The 12785-nt window shown below is 43.9% G+C and overlaps 2 protein-coding genes across 11 annotated transcripts in view; one reads left to right on the top strand and one right to left on the bottom strand.

Moving 5' to 3' along the window:
• Positions 1-12785, top strand: part of LOC108111325 (tropomodulin) — a 47545-nt gene that overhangs the window by 16798 nt on the left and 17962 nt on the right. The gene's annotated exons all lie outside the window — the stretch shown is intronic.
• LOC108111332 lies at positions 6318-10756 on the bottom strand. Its single transcript, XM_017220753.2, has 2 exons — positions 10525-10756; positions 6318-7264 (listed from the first exon to the last, which is right to left on the bottom strand). The coding sequence occupies exon 2, from the start codon at positions 7056-7058 to the stop codon at positions 6915-6917; it is 144 nt and encodes a 47-aa protein (XP_017076242.1). The 5' UTR covers positions 7059-7264; positions 10525-10756; the 3' UTR covers positions 6318-6914.

Genomic DNA, 12785 nt, shown 5'->3' with positions numbered 1-12785 from the left:
GGAATTCAAAACGTTGAAGGAGCAATCAATCAAGCTGTAAAGTATTTATTAAACGATATTATGAGGTTTACCTGGCTGCTGCCTGAGAAGCAGGGAAATGTGGAAGGAAAATCACCAACCCACCCACCCACTTTGCTCTCGCACACATCGAAAGCAGAGCGCAGGAGCTTACATATTTTTTTTAATAGCTTCATTGTTTCGCTTAACAGGATTTCATTTCACTTAATGTACCAACACCCTCTCGTGTGTGCCTGCCTTCACACCTGCCCCTCCTCCACCCTTATAGCCACTCCGCACCTTACATTTCGTTTGCCCGCCTGGCTTGTTTTTCCTTTGCCCGACGGCATTTTGGCACTGCCTTTCTCAAATCAGCAAAAAAAAAAAAGGAAAATAGGAAAGAAACAGGAAAAGCGGGGGGAAATGAAAAGGGCAGGATGAAAGGAAAAATAACATTCTCCAACTGACTCCAGCTGGCACAGAGCAGTCCTACATATGAGCATTCCTGGCGACCAGCATTTACAGGCACAGACAAAGAAATTGCGTTCTTGACCCGCAAACGAAGCTCTTTTGCTCTCTAAACAAACTTATTTTACTTTGTTAAAAAGAATATTAAACAAATGGAAAACAATACTCTTTAAAATAATCACCATGAGAAAGCCTTTAATAGGGTAAACCATAAGTAAAACCTAAAACTTGTTCGTACTTATTGTTTCCCGTGTAGGGTCCGAATAGTTGACTTTTTATCCGCAGGTTTTCATGGCAGGCAGCAATCAAGGCGCAACAATAACAACAGCTACAGCAATCCACACACACACTTCCGCTCTGGCGCTCCTGACTTTTCCTTTTTCCCCATTTCCCCATTTCCCATTTCGCCTTCTTCCTTTCCCGCTTTCATCTCTGGGCTTTCCTTTGCAGCAACGGCAGAGTTTATCAGGGAAGTGGAAGTGGAAGTGGAGCAGTCAATGCAGTCTGCGGATCGATTCAGGAGTTTAAGCCATTAAAAAATGCAGTAAACAGGAAGTCACAAAAAAGGGGCTAGAAGTGAGATCCTGGATGAGCAGGATAGTGATACAAATATCCGTTGGGGAAGCCATCAGAGGGGGCTGTTAACAGGGTTCTTAAAGTGCAGGCGGCCTTCAGGCTGCTTTTGCTAACTAAGCAAGAAGTGTAACAAAATTTACTTTCAGTGGCCTTAAATATTGCAATCAAAGGTTGCATTAAACAAGTTGATGATATAAATAATCCAATTGCTTGCCGTAGTGACTGCTTTGTTTAGAATTCCTCACTTCGTTAACGCTGTTTGGCTTGCCACTTTTGCTCTACTTCAAAGTGTTTAATTTGATCCTTCAAAAGCTCACTTCGTTTCGGTTTGAGTTTCATGATGATTTACATATTTTATTGAATTAAATAGTAATTGATTTAGGAGGGCGCTTTAAGCTGGCATTCCCCACACCTTGGCACTAGCAGCAGTTTTCCAGCTGGTCCTCTATGCCACTTTGCTGGAAAGTCCCCTTGTCTCCTGTGTGTTAATTTCTTTAACAGTTTCTCGTTCTTCGTTTTATGCGTTTTGACGCGTCACCTCCAAGCAGGGAAGCTTCCTCCCCTGCCTCCCCTACTCACCTCGTAAACCGTTGGACAGGGAATTTTTATCTTTTAATTAAAAGTGATGCGACTCCCCCTTGCCGCATTTTCCAGGGGGAAAACCGACTCCCGACTGGCCCACTTTTGCACCTTCTCGCATGTAGGTGGGCATTAATTAAGCACTTTACGATTGTCTTCCATGTGGAGCAGGAGAAGAGCTCCAGGATGGGAATGCGAACCAGGAACAGAAACATAACCAGAGCCTCGTCGGCAATTTTGTTTTATTCGGCGACTCTAGTATATATATGTAATAAAATAAATTATATGTTCTTCAAGTGGCCCAGGGCGCTTGGCGGCAGCTGCTTTTCACTCATTTTGTGCAATTAACTTGGTCAGAAGCGGCGGCAAAGGGGCTTCTTGGGGATCATTAGGGTTCAGTCAAGAGGCTAATTGACTTTGAGCTGCTTTTGGCCTTCTTTTGGGTGCACATTTCCAATGGGCGAAATAATCAGATAATAAACCGTTTCATTAGCGAAGGAAAAGCATGATATAGAAGCTATATCTACTATGTGCCAGCTCATTTGTGGATTTATTATTTTTCGGCATTATTCACTCGGTCGGCTCTGTTATTGTTTTCCTTTCCAGTTTCCACTTTTGCATATAAATTGCCTTACTTTGAATACAACGTGGCAGAGTGGCATTATTAGGCGACATTAAACTGTAATATATCAGGATTAATTTGATTTAAAGGGGTGTAAAGGAGAGATCCCAAAGAGAGTTCAACTTCTACCCACCATAATTCTGTCTGTCAACGATTTTACTCGTGCTAAAAATAACCTAATAGAAATATGCATATACTTATTAATTGGTAAATGCTAATAAAATATAAATCTTGAATTTATAGTTCTCATCAGATTTTTGCATATATTTCTGACTTGCCCAAGTCCCTCGATCAGGAATTTAAATTGCGGCTAAAAATAACTTAATAGCTATATATCAGTTTAATTATTTGTTTATTGGAGCAGTCGTTCATCTACGAACATATATATATAGCTACATCTGTATCTGTGTCGTAAATAATCAACTAATTTCTGTCTTTCTTTTGCATTCTCTTTGCAGGTAAGCAATACCCCCCTTCCAGGCCCAGGCTGTAGTAAGTTTGCCTTTCATTCATCTAAACAAAGAACCGTTCATGCACTCCTCCGAGTGCGAGACTCCAACTCGATTCCACGGACCGATCAGATGGATATAACCAGAACTAGCTATACACATTTCTGCTGGCCAAGTTAACACACAGCTGGGGGCAGAGAGAGCAGAGCGAGTCGTTTCGAAAATAACACACAGATACTGGCGCAGTGCATATAGCCAGCGGATCGGGTGTGTCTGTGAGTGTGCATGAACAAGCAGTTATAAATAATTTCTGGCAAAAAATCAGCAACTTTTTCCGTTGATCTCCAAGTATAGAGCGTTGGCTGGGTGCCAAAGCGAATTGCGCATACGCCGTGTGGTCCATTCCTATTTCGCTGCCAGAGTGTGTGTAACCGAATTGGAATATGTGTGTGCGTGTGTATATGATTGTGGTTTTTCTCTCCCTAATATTCTCTCTGGAGAAACATCTCTTTGGATAGTTTTTTTCAAACTTAAGGGAGGGATCACGAAGACTTCTCTTCTGTTTGGTGGTTTATTTTGATAGTCCACCAGTTTTCCTTCAGCCAGCTGAAAGGTCAGGGAAGTGGGTGGTCCAGGGGGTGGCTGAAAAACACCATCACCTCCTCCCAGCCCCCCTTCAGCTGTCCACGCTGCCAAATTGTTTGTCAGCTTCTCACATTTTCACATCGCATTTTCATCACATTTGTTTTTCTTCGCGCCGCGGCTGCTGATTTTCTTGGTGATTCTGTTGTGGCATGGCTCATTAATTTGCGTCTAATTAGTTTTGATTTTCGTTTGTCAATTGGGTGGAACAAGGACCCGTTTTCCTTTTCCCTTCTGCCTTCTGCCTTCTCCGCATCGCTTTCCTCAGCTGACTTGACTTTGGCAAAGAACTTGTCGCTGCACAGATCAAAGTGGGCAGACGAATGACACAAAATAAATATTAAATAAATATTAAATAAATACTGCGAGTTGTTGTCCGCTTTCCCCATAAAGCCAAACAGTCGTTGTGATTTTCCCGCATTTCCCTCTCTTCTGAATGCTTTCCCGACCTTCGACAGCTGTCGGCCAATGCCAAGTGAAAAATGGACTGTCGGCTGCCTTAAGCGATTTCCGATGCCAGATCTCGCCGTAAATCCAACTCGGATTTGCCTCTGCCTTCCAGATATTATTTATGTGATTTTTAATTTTAACATTTTTTATTATTTTTATCGGTTGAAGTGTTGGTCTTCCCATACTGTCATATTTTATGCGGTTTTTCAAATAGAAATTGCAAAAAGTGATTGCAAAAATAAGCAAGGAAAATATATTTCTTCCTCTGTACGTTTTCCCGCATCAATTTCCCATTCATTTCGTTTCATTTGTTGACCAAATTTGGTCAAGGCGCAGTCCATTGTAATGCAATAAAATTCAGCAAACGAGACCAGCGACAATAACAATAACAAAAATCCATTTCGGTGGCATTTCAGCCTGCAAAACGCCCTCCTCCCCTCCACCAGTAGCCTTTGTTTTTGTTGCCCATCATGTCCGTTGGTCTTCTGAAAGCTCAGACATCTTGGCATGCAATAAAAACAAACCCCAGTTGGAAAAGGGAAGAGCAGCAAAAATGCAGCGGCCCCAGGAAAATTCCTGGGTGGAGGCAGGGGGCGGCGCAAGCTTGTTGCATACAAGGGAAATGGGCAAGGCAGATGGGGAAGGGGGGTCAGCTTTTCTTTGCATTCTGGACGAGAGCCAAAAGTTTTGTCCGAGGACCCAGCCAGTGACATGACAAGCGCTGTCCCGCTCCTTTCAGCTAAATGGCCGAGATAATGTATTCATTTCTCCTCATGCCAATTGCCCGATGCCATTTAACACTTCCTCGAGGGGCCGCAAAGTGGAAATGGGAACGTTAATGGACTGGTCACTCAGTTCGCCAAAATGGACGGGCCCAGGGGGTTAAGTTAGCCGGGTCAAGAGGAGGGGGCTAACCTCAATTATGGATGCTGAGAAAGAATACAAGATGATCCTGCTTGATGACTGCATCACCAATTAGATGCAGCCTCTTTGTTTCAGTGTTAAATATTTAAAGGAATTTTAAACCAGTGCCTAAGAGGCATCATCTTCGAGTTGATTTCTTTATTAATTGGTTTAACTTACCATCAGACTCTCCCCCCTGTTGCCCGCCCAAGCCAAACTGCAAGTCTTCTTTCGCCAAAGAACATTTATTTGCTTTACTCAATTTATTTCGATTTTCGATTTGATTTCCTCGATTTGATTCAGATCTAGCTACAAGTTCGATACAAGTTCAGGGTGAAATTATGTTTCTGGGCTCTGCTTAGCACTTACCGACCGACGACTATAACTATTATTGTTCGAATGTATATATCATATATCTAGTTATGTATAGTGGAGTATATAACCGTACTCGTAAAATGTTCCTCTATAATAGATTTTCTTTTAATTGTAAAACTTTATAATTTTCGATTAATACATTTTGATTCTCCTTCGATTTGGGTGTGTGTGGTGTGTGTGAGTCTGTGTGGCTTTCCAGTTTAAATTTCAATTTGAAATTTAGCGCAGCCCCTCGAAAACTCTGGGCAAACTTGGCCCACATCCGCTTAGAGGGCTCTGAGCGTTTGATGAAACTTTAATTTCCATTTGGACACACTGACAGCAATCAAGTTAAACCGCCCCGGCAAGAGTTAAATGCCCGGCCACACCCACCGTCCACCACCCCCCTTCCGGACCCATTGTAAAGTTTCAATGCTCGCTTTTGCAACGGGGTCAAGTGTGTGTATGCCCCTCGAGGACTCAAGTGCTGGGGCTCAAAAGAAAACAATAAAACGCGCTTGGCGTGCCAAAAAAGAAAAACAACCGAAAAATATGAAAGCGCTACAAAAAAAAAAAAGAAAAGCAGGAAAAGTGTGGAAAGAAAAACAGGCATTGAACAAAAAGCAACCCAAAAAGGCTGAAACACAGCCGCCTCGAGTGCGGCTAGAAATCGATGGAAAATAAAGTACTAAAGCCCGCCCCCAACACTTTCCACTTGCCCGGAATGAAAACGCCCATTTAAAGCCGGAAAGTAGGCAATGAAAACTTTAAGCGAAAATATCTCGGTGTCACATTCAATTAATTACTTTAACAACAGAATGTGAATTAATTTTATATACTGTTGGAAAATCCCTGGCAAAAAAAAACAGTATAATGAAAGACAAACAACGGCGGGGGGGTGGCAGCAAAAGTGTTCGATGGGAAAATGCAAAAAATTATGAAATTAATTTGTGCTTTTTACACTTTTCCTTTAGTGCGGGGAAACTCCACTGGATTCCTTTGCCCCGGCTGCTGGAGATTTTCCAGTGGTTTTTCCTTGCCTCTACCTTGTCGCTGGGGAAAACTTTCTTTGTATGTGCAGAGTAAAAAAAAATAAAAGAAAAAACAAATCAAAACTTTAATTAAATCTTAGAATATTCATAGAAATATTAAATATCAATACGAATTCTAATCTTTTGATATGAAGAATAACTGCTGACCAGCTGAAATTATAACACCCTACCAAGTGCTATTTTCTCGCAGTGTAGGTATGTGTTTCAGTGGTTCCCGTGTGTAGTGGTGTGTGGTGCGTATTGTGCACTCCCAAGACTACCGTTACTAATTAGCGCGCAACCTAGTTTAACAGTTCTTCGAGGGTTTATCTTCCTCCTGCGGTGATCTCTCCGTTCCTCCCCCATTTCCCCTCTTCCCCCTTCCCCCCTCATTCCCCTTGGCTTTTCCTACTTTTCTCACTCAACTGAGAGTTGAACCTAGTAGTTGAGTTCCCTTTCTTATTAAACGGCAACCACCACGGCTTGACTTGTAGCCTTTGCTTTTGCAGCATCTTCATTCTCCAACCTCCTTTCCTGCCTCAAGGGTGCACAGGGAGAAAACTCGTGTTAAATGGCTATTGTTTGGCCTTAAGCTAGCTTCAACTTCAATACATTTTGGTTATCATTTCGGAGTCTAGCTAAGATGTAAAAATAACGTTGAATCGATGGCCGATGCAGTCTCCTTGCTAGACAAATATGCTTTATTACTAGTGGCTATCATTACTTTAAATACTTTCTATTTTTGTCCGTTAATGACTGTACTTTTGAGTTCCGTTCTTAAATTGAACGAATCGCTATTGAAACATTATTCTCTGTGTTCGTGTGGGTGGTGCTGTCTCCGCTCTAGACAAATATAATTTCATTGCGCTCCGGCTTGTGGGGCGACGGCTGGCGCTGGAACGCGTAAACGTTGACGATTAACTGCGCCATGAAAATGAAGCAAAATAAAACGATTAGAACTAAATACAGAAAGATATCGCGCAGCATCGCTGGGATGGGCTTTTCCAGGGGTTTTCACTCGGGCAGAGGCCAAAGCTCCAGACTCCGGCAGACTCCAGATGTCATGGCTCCTGGGCTGCTTTTCCCGCTGTTGCTTTTCCGGCTGCCCCTCGTCTCATTGCCTCATTACGGCCGTGCAAATGGGAAATGGAAAATCCGGAGGTAGCGGTGGCGGGGCGATTATGTGGGACCAGCTGCAATGAAAAGCAGAACGGGGAATCGTGAGTGAAGAGCAGATGGAAATAACGCGCAGATTATTCATATCCCTCCATCACGCACGTCTGCGAAAAAAAAACAGAGAAAACCCAGAGTCAGAAACAGAAAAAGAAGCCCCACAAGATGGAAACATATCATGAATGAGTGACAAGTTGGAGTACCAAAACTACAGATACTCTTCTTGCTAAGTTTAATTTGGTTTTCTAATTAAATAAGTTTCCAAAATCTGAAGGATTAACTCCCAATCTGACTTAAACATTAAAGAAATATCTGCAGCTTCATTCCCCTGGGAAATAAATAAAAACATATATTAAATGCAGCGTATTCAGAGCAGAGACTTATCAGAATTACAGCAACAAGGTTACAAAAAAAGAGAATCTCAGCAAAAGATAAAGAAGGAGCCGTGGACAAAGGATTATCTCTGGTCGACGACGAAGAATCCGTTGCCAGGACTCTGTTCGTCCTTCTCCCTGGCGAATTTCATGCTGGTCTCAATCTTTCCTTTTCGCCCAGTTGCCTTCTGGCAACACGAAAACTTCTCGCCCCACATTTTCCCACCCGCGACTTCTGCGACACAGGGAACAGAACACAAATTACGCATACGCCGCGTGGGCCGTAGGAAATAAGAGACCGAAGGGGGAGCTTGTATGAAAGATGCAGCTGCCGGGATTCAAGGATGTGTTGCACAATTGCATTTCTCGCTGCCAGATGCCACTGATGTTTTTGCCCCCTTTGTTGCGCATTTGCTGGGCATGTTGCCCAATATGTTGGCCAAAACGGAGTGGAAGAAGGGCTCGAAATGGAATTACGTGGCAAGGAAATTAAACAAATGAAATTTAAACCGAGCGAGAGCTGAACAGCTACAAAGCGAACTAGATTTCCAGATTTAAATCAGAGTACGAGGCAGTCGGGCCTTCCACATGAGCAACATGTGCTCGGAATGCATGCCACTCGACCTGACCCTTTGACGTGCCCCTCGAAATTCCCCTCTCGAAAGCCTTCCGCCTGCATTCTCAGCTTCCACTCGAATCCACTCGAAAGGCTCTCAATTAGTGGGGGAATAATTTAAGCCAAATTGCATTCGGTTTGGCAAAAAACGAACTAGATTTCCGAGAATAATTCAGCAAAAAACGCCCACAAGCACCTGAAATAATTGAAGTATTTGATACGGATTTGATCTCTGCTCTTCGGAATGGCTTAATTGGTCAATGTTTTTGATATATATCGTAGAGATATGAAATATTTTAAAATTAATTAGTGGATGGGTGGAAGATATTCCCAAAAAACACAACACTGGACTCCTCGTTCGACATATTTTGATATTAATTAAATATTTCTAAAATGTAATCCTTACAAGCACCCACTAAAATCTCTCATCCTCGAAGCTTTTGATGAAATTTATATCAAGTACTGTGGCCAAACTCATTATATTTTCCCTCCGTGTAAGCGAATGCTTCACAGCTCCAGCTTGAATTCAAAAAAGTGCATGCGGTCATGAGTTTTTGAGCTGCACTCGTGGATTAAAATGCAAACTGCCAACTGCAATGAGCAGGCATCCGGCGACCTGGAACGGACATCGCAGTTGGAATCCCTTTGGCGAACCGAAAATCAAGGGTCGCTTTCAATTAAACGCTTATCGCAGTCCCGGCACTCGCTGAATAACTTCTGACCCTCGACCCCGGCCCGTGTCGTTAGTCCTTGGTCCTATGTCCTAGCCCTGCACTCCCCCGAAAGAAGAAAAACAATTTTTAAAAGGACGCTGCCACATTCCATGGCTCGCACATCATTAGGCCGACTTTCGGCTTTCGAAAGAGTGTTGTGGATGGGGGCGGTGGGGACTTGAAACAAAGCGAAGCGCATCAAAGATTATGAAACTCATTAAAAAAGTTTCGGCGGGGGCAACAAATCTAACAAGCTGAGGAATGTGACGCAGCTGCCACGCCCCCATCACTTAAGGTCAGCAGGAAAATGGAACAGAAAAGAAAAGGGCCTGGGGGTGGGGAATCAAGTGGGCAAGTGGTGGCAAATGGCCAATGGGATTTGCTTCTTCCTTAAGCTCTTTATTTTTAACCTTCTGTCGGGGAAAAGTGAAAGTAATATCCAGGCAAAGAGCTCACTGTTAGTAAAGGCAAACTCTTGTTCAAAAAACGATTTGATAATCGATTGAATTTCAAACTTAAAATGTTTTACATTTTAATAAAATGTTTCAATTTTCGAAAGTTAACTTTAAAGGATATTTCATTTAACAACTTTCCATATTAAAATCCATCATCCAAACTTTGCTGCTCGGCCACAGCTATTAAACTATTAAACTTGTTCAACAGCACTATTATCTTAGTCGCAGTTGTCCGGGGCGGTAGTAAATAAAGGCAAACGACTACGTGATACCCCCTAATAAACGGGTCCCTTGGGAGCAGAGGTACGGCAGCCTGTTGCTTGAAGGGGGAATGGGTGCCGCCGCTGGATTTGGGAGCGCTTCATAAATTAGATGTCAAAGCCGAAGGATCAGACACCCGTGGCAACGTGGCAGCTTGGCAACACGCACACGTGTGCGCGTGTGTGCGTTTGTGGAAAAGGGTCAAAGGTTGTCAAAGGAGTCGGGCAAGGAATTTGTGCCGCTGGCAAAAGTTTGCGGCGCCTGGCAAACTTATTAAAGAGTTCGAAGCCAAACAAATTGGCAAGGCGAAAAAGGGAAAAAGGGAAAAAGGGAAAACTTGCCAAGCCATTGCGGCCATTAATTTTCACTGGCGGCGCACACGAAATGCAAATGAAACTTTTCGCCGGAATGTTGACAGTCAGTCAGTCAGTCAGTCAGTCAGCCAGGGAGTCAGGGAGTCAGTGCGCCGGGAGGGGCCACAAAAGTCAATGAAGTGTTAAATGTCCTGCGGTGTTCCAGGGGTTATCCTTACACTCAAACACACAAACACACACATAGACTAATACACGTGTCAAATTTCCTGCGGGCTTCCATTTGCATTTCTGCGTGCTTGGCTTCCATAAATGCCCACATCAAAGTGGCAAGTTTTCGCAGTCATATAATTAAAGCAACAATGCCAGCCAAACCCGCGGCATAAATCAGCAGAAGTATCCTCCGCATCTGCCAGCTTCATTCATAAGTTCCTTGCTGGGATTCCATTCATGGACAAATACTCTGGGCTCACGCACTTTTATGAGACACATTCCCCCCCTTTCCATTACACCCCCCACCACCCCCAAAAAAAAAGGATATACACGTTACCAATTTATGCTGAGCCGCTCGTAAACTGCCCAAAAAGGCAACAAAAAATTCCACTAACGAGCCAAGTCGGTAAACTCTTTTTCCTTTTTATATTCGCTGCTTTTTTTCTGGTATCACTTCACTTGCAGTTCTTTTCGGTTCAACGCGGCGTATGCGTTATATTTCGTTGTTTGAGTTCCGCCTCTCGCTTTTCCCCGTTCAAAGTCTTTCTTTCGGTGCTTTCAGTTCGACGTTGCTGACGCGACTCCGGGTCTCGTCTGATGGAAGCCGCTTCTTATAGCAGTTCGTGCAGCTCCTGCTTCGTCCTGGGCCCGACGAGCCTTCACCAGTTGAGCCTCGCCTCGGCCGGCCACTCGGCCGTCGGGCTCGTGCTTCGGGCCGGAAATTGTTGTTCAACAAATGCAAAGAGTTTCCCAGTCAACAGGCAGAAAATCAAGAAACAAGTGGCATGGGCGGCGGCGGAGGCACTGCACATCCTGGCACATCCTTGTGGAATCGCTGGCATCCACTGAATGGTGATCTTATCAAAGTTGCACTGCCAAATTGCTGGCTTAAGAGGATGATTTCCAAGGCGGAATATAAAGCATTTTCATACAATAGCTTGAAAGGCTTTTCAGTTTTAGTTTAAATCCTTTTCAATTTCGTTTCTTTTTGATTAGTCTTTAGCCTAGCTATTAAAATCAATAACATTTTATGGACTAGCCACAAAAATCGGTTTCTGACCTAAAATGTTATTAAAAAGTATCAACATTTAATAGACTTACACATTGAAATATTCCATCATCCTCTCGACTCCATCCTCCGAGGTTTTCCCCATCATCTAATCGGTTCTATCCCATCGATCTGACCGGGCCTGCCCCAACTTGGCCCCCAAACCTGCCTCGAACCACAGAAATTTCTTGTTTGCACCGCCTTCCGCCCTGTCATGTTTATATTTTCAGCCGCATCATAAGGCAAACATTTTAATTTGGCATAGCCTGTAGAGCCACGCCCCCCGCAACAGCACCGCCCACGCACAGGAGGCGCACAAATATTGACACTCAACTAAGCCGGCAGGCAAACGCTGACCAAAATCAACGTTGACACCCCATACATCTTTCTGCAGATCCCTCGCTGATGACGCCAATCATGTTCATCCTCGAAGGGAAAGGGAAGCGGGCTTTCCCTGCCGTCAGTTGGCGTGACAAGCAAGACTTTAGACTTACAGGAAGCAGATAGAGAGGGAGAGGGGGCAGAGGCAGGCTGAGCAGACATCGGCACAGTTTGTTATTATTTAAATCAGGAAGTCGACGAAATTTCCTGTGCCAGTGGGGCATGGCCAACAAATTGGCAGCTGACTTCCGCAGTCGAGTCAATTAAATTTTCCCTTTAAGTGATTTCTGTCGCCATCAAATGTCGCAGCTTCCCCTCGACTCCTTTTCCCGGAATTTCCCGGGTTTTCCCTTGATTTCCTTCCCCCCTTGCCCTCCTCTAATGAGAAATCGATGTGCCGTAATTTGTTCAAATCCAATTTCGGAGTACGGCCGTGGCTGTAACCATAGTCCGGAGTCCAAAGTCCGGACAAAACACCTGGCCCCCAATCGTCACGGGATCCTGCGGGTGCACTGAGAAAAAAACTACAAAATTCTGTAACAAAAACTGTGACTAAAATGAGAATCAACAAGTTTTTACTAATAATAATCAGGATAGAAAACTTTGTTTTGCTTTTTAATTTATGATACTATCCTGGACATATCAGGATCAACATTTTTTCCAGTGCAGTTTGAGGGCTCCTTTTAATGAGTTTTTATTGCGCTTCAGGTGCTTTGATTGCTGCGATTTTTAACTTGATTTACGCGAGTTTAGTAAGCAGGTGCGCGGGGGTGGAGCGGGGGCCCACTATTGATTTTTCAATTAAGCCGGACCCCCCTCTATGAAGAACACCCCTGCCCCTCGTGTACAAGCCAATGCATTTTGCATGTTTTTCGCGTGTTGCCAACATTTGTTTTGTGAGAAAGCCGCCGAGGAAGGACTGTCTTTTGTAGCAAGTTTTATGCGCCGCATCCTGTGCACAAAAACCAAAGGGAGGGGATGTAATTTAAGAGGGGGTTCCACTGTAGGCGGGGCCGACTGTTGTAGGGGGAGGGAGAATACCGCGTTGTAGCGCAATTTATGCGGTAATTGCTTTTTTAAGCGCTTCGCATTTATCTTTTCGACACAAGTGAAATGAGTTTCTGCCTCCTTTGCGTGCCTTTTGTCGATTTGCCACAGCGCAGCAGTAA

The sequence above is a fragment of the Drosophila eugracilis genome, unplaced genomic scaffold, assembly GCF_018153835.1.
Source record: "Drosophila eugracilis isolate 14026-0451.02 unplaced genomic scaffold, ASM1815383v1 contig_1781, whole genome shotgun sequence".
Classification (NCBI taxonomy): domain Eukaryota; kingdom Metazoa; phylum Arthropoda; class Insecta; order Diptera; family Drosophilidae; genus Drosophila; species Drosophila eugracilis.
This window is presented reverse-complemented; position numbering and strand designations above follow the sequence as displayed.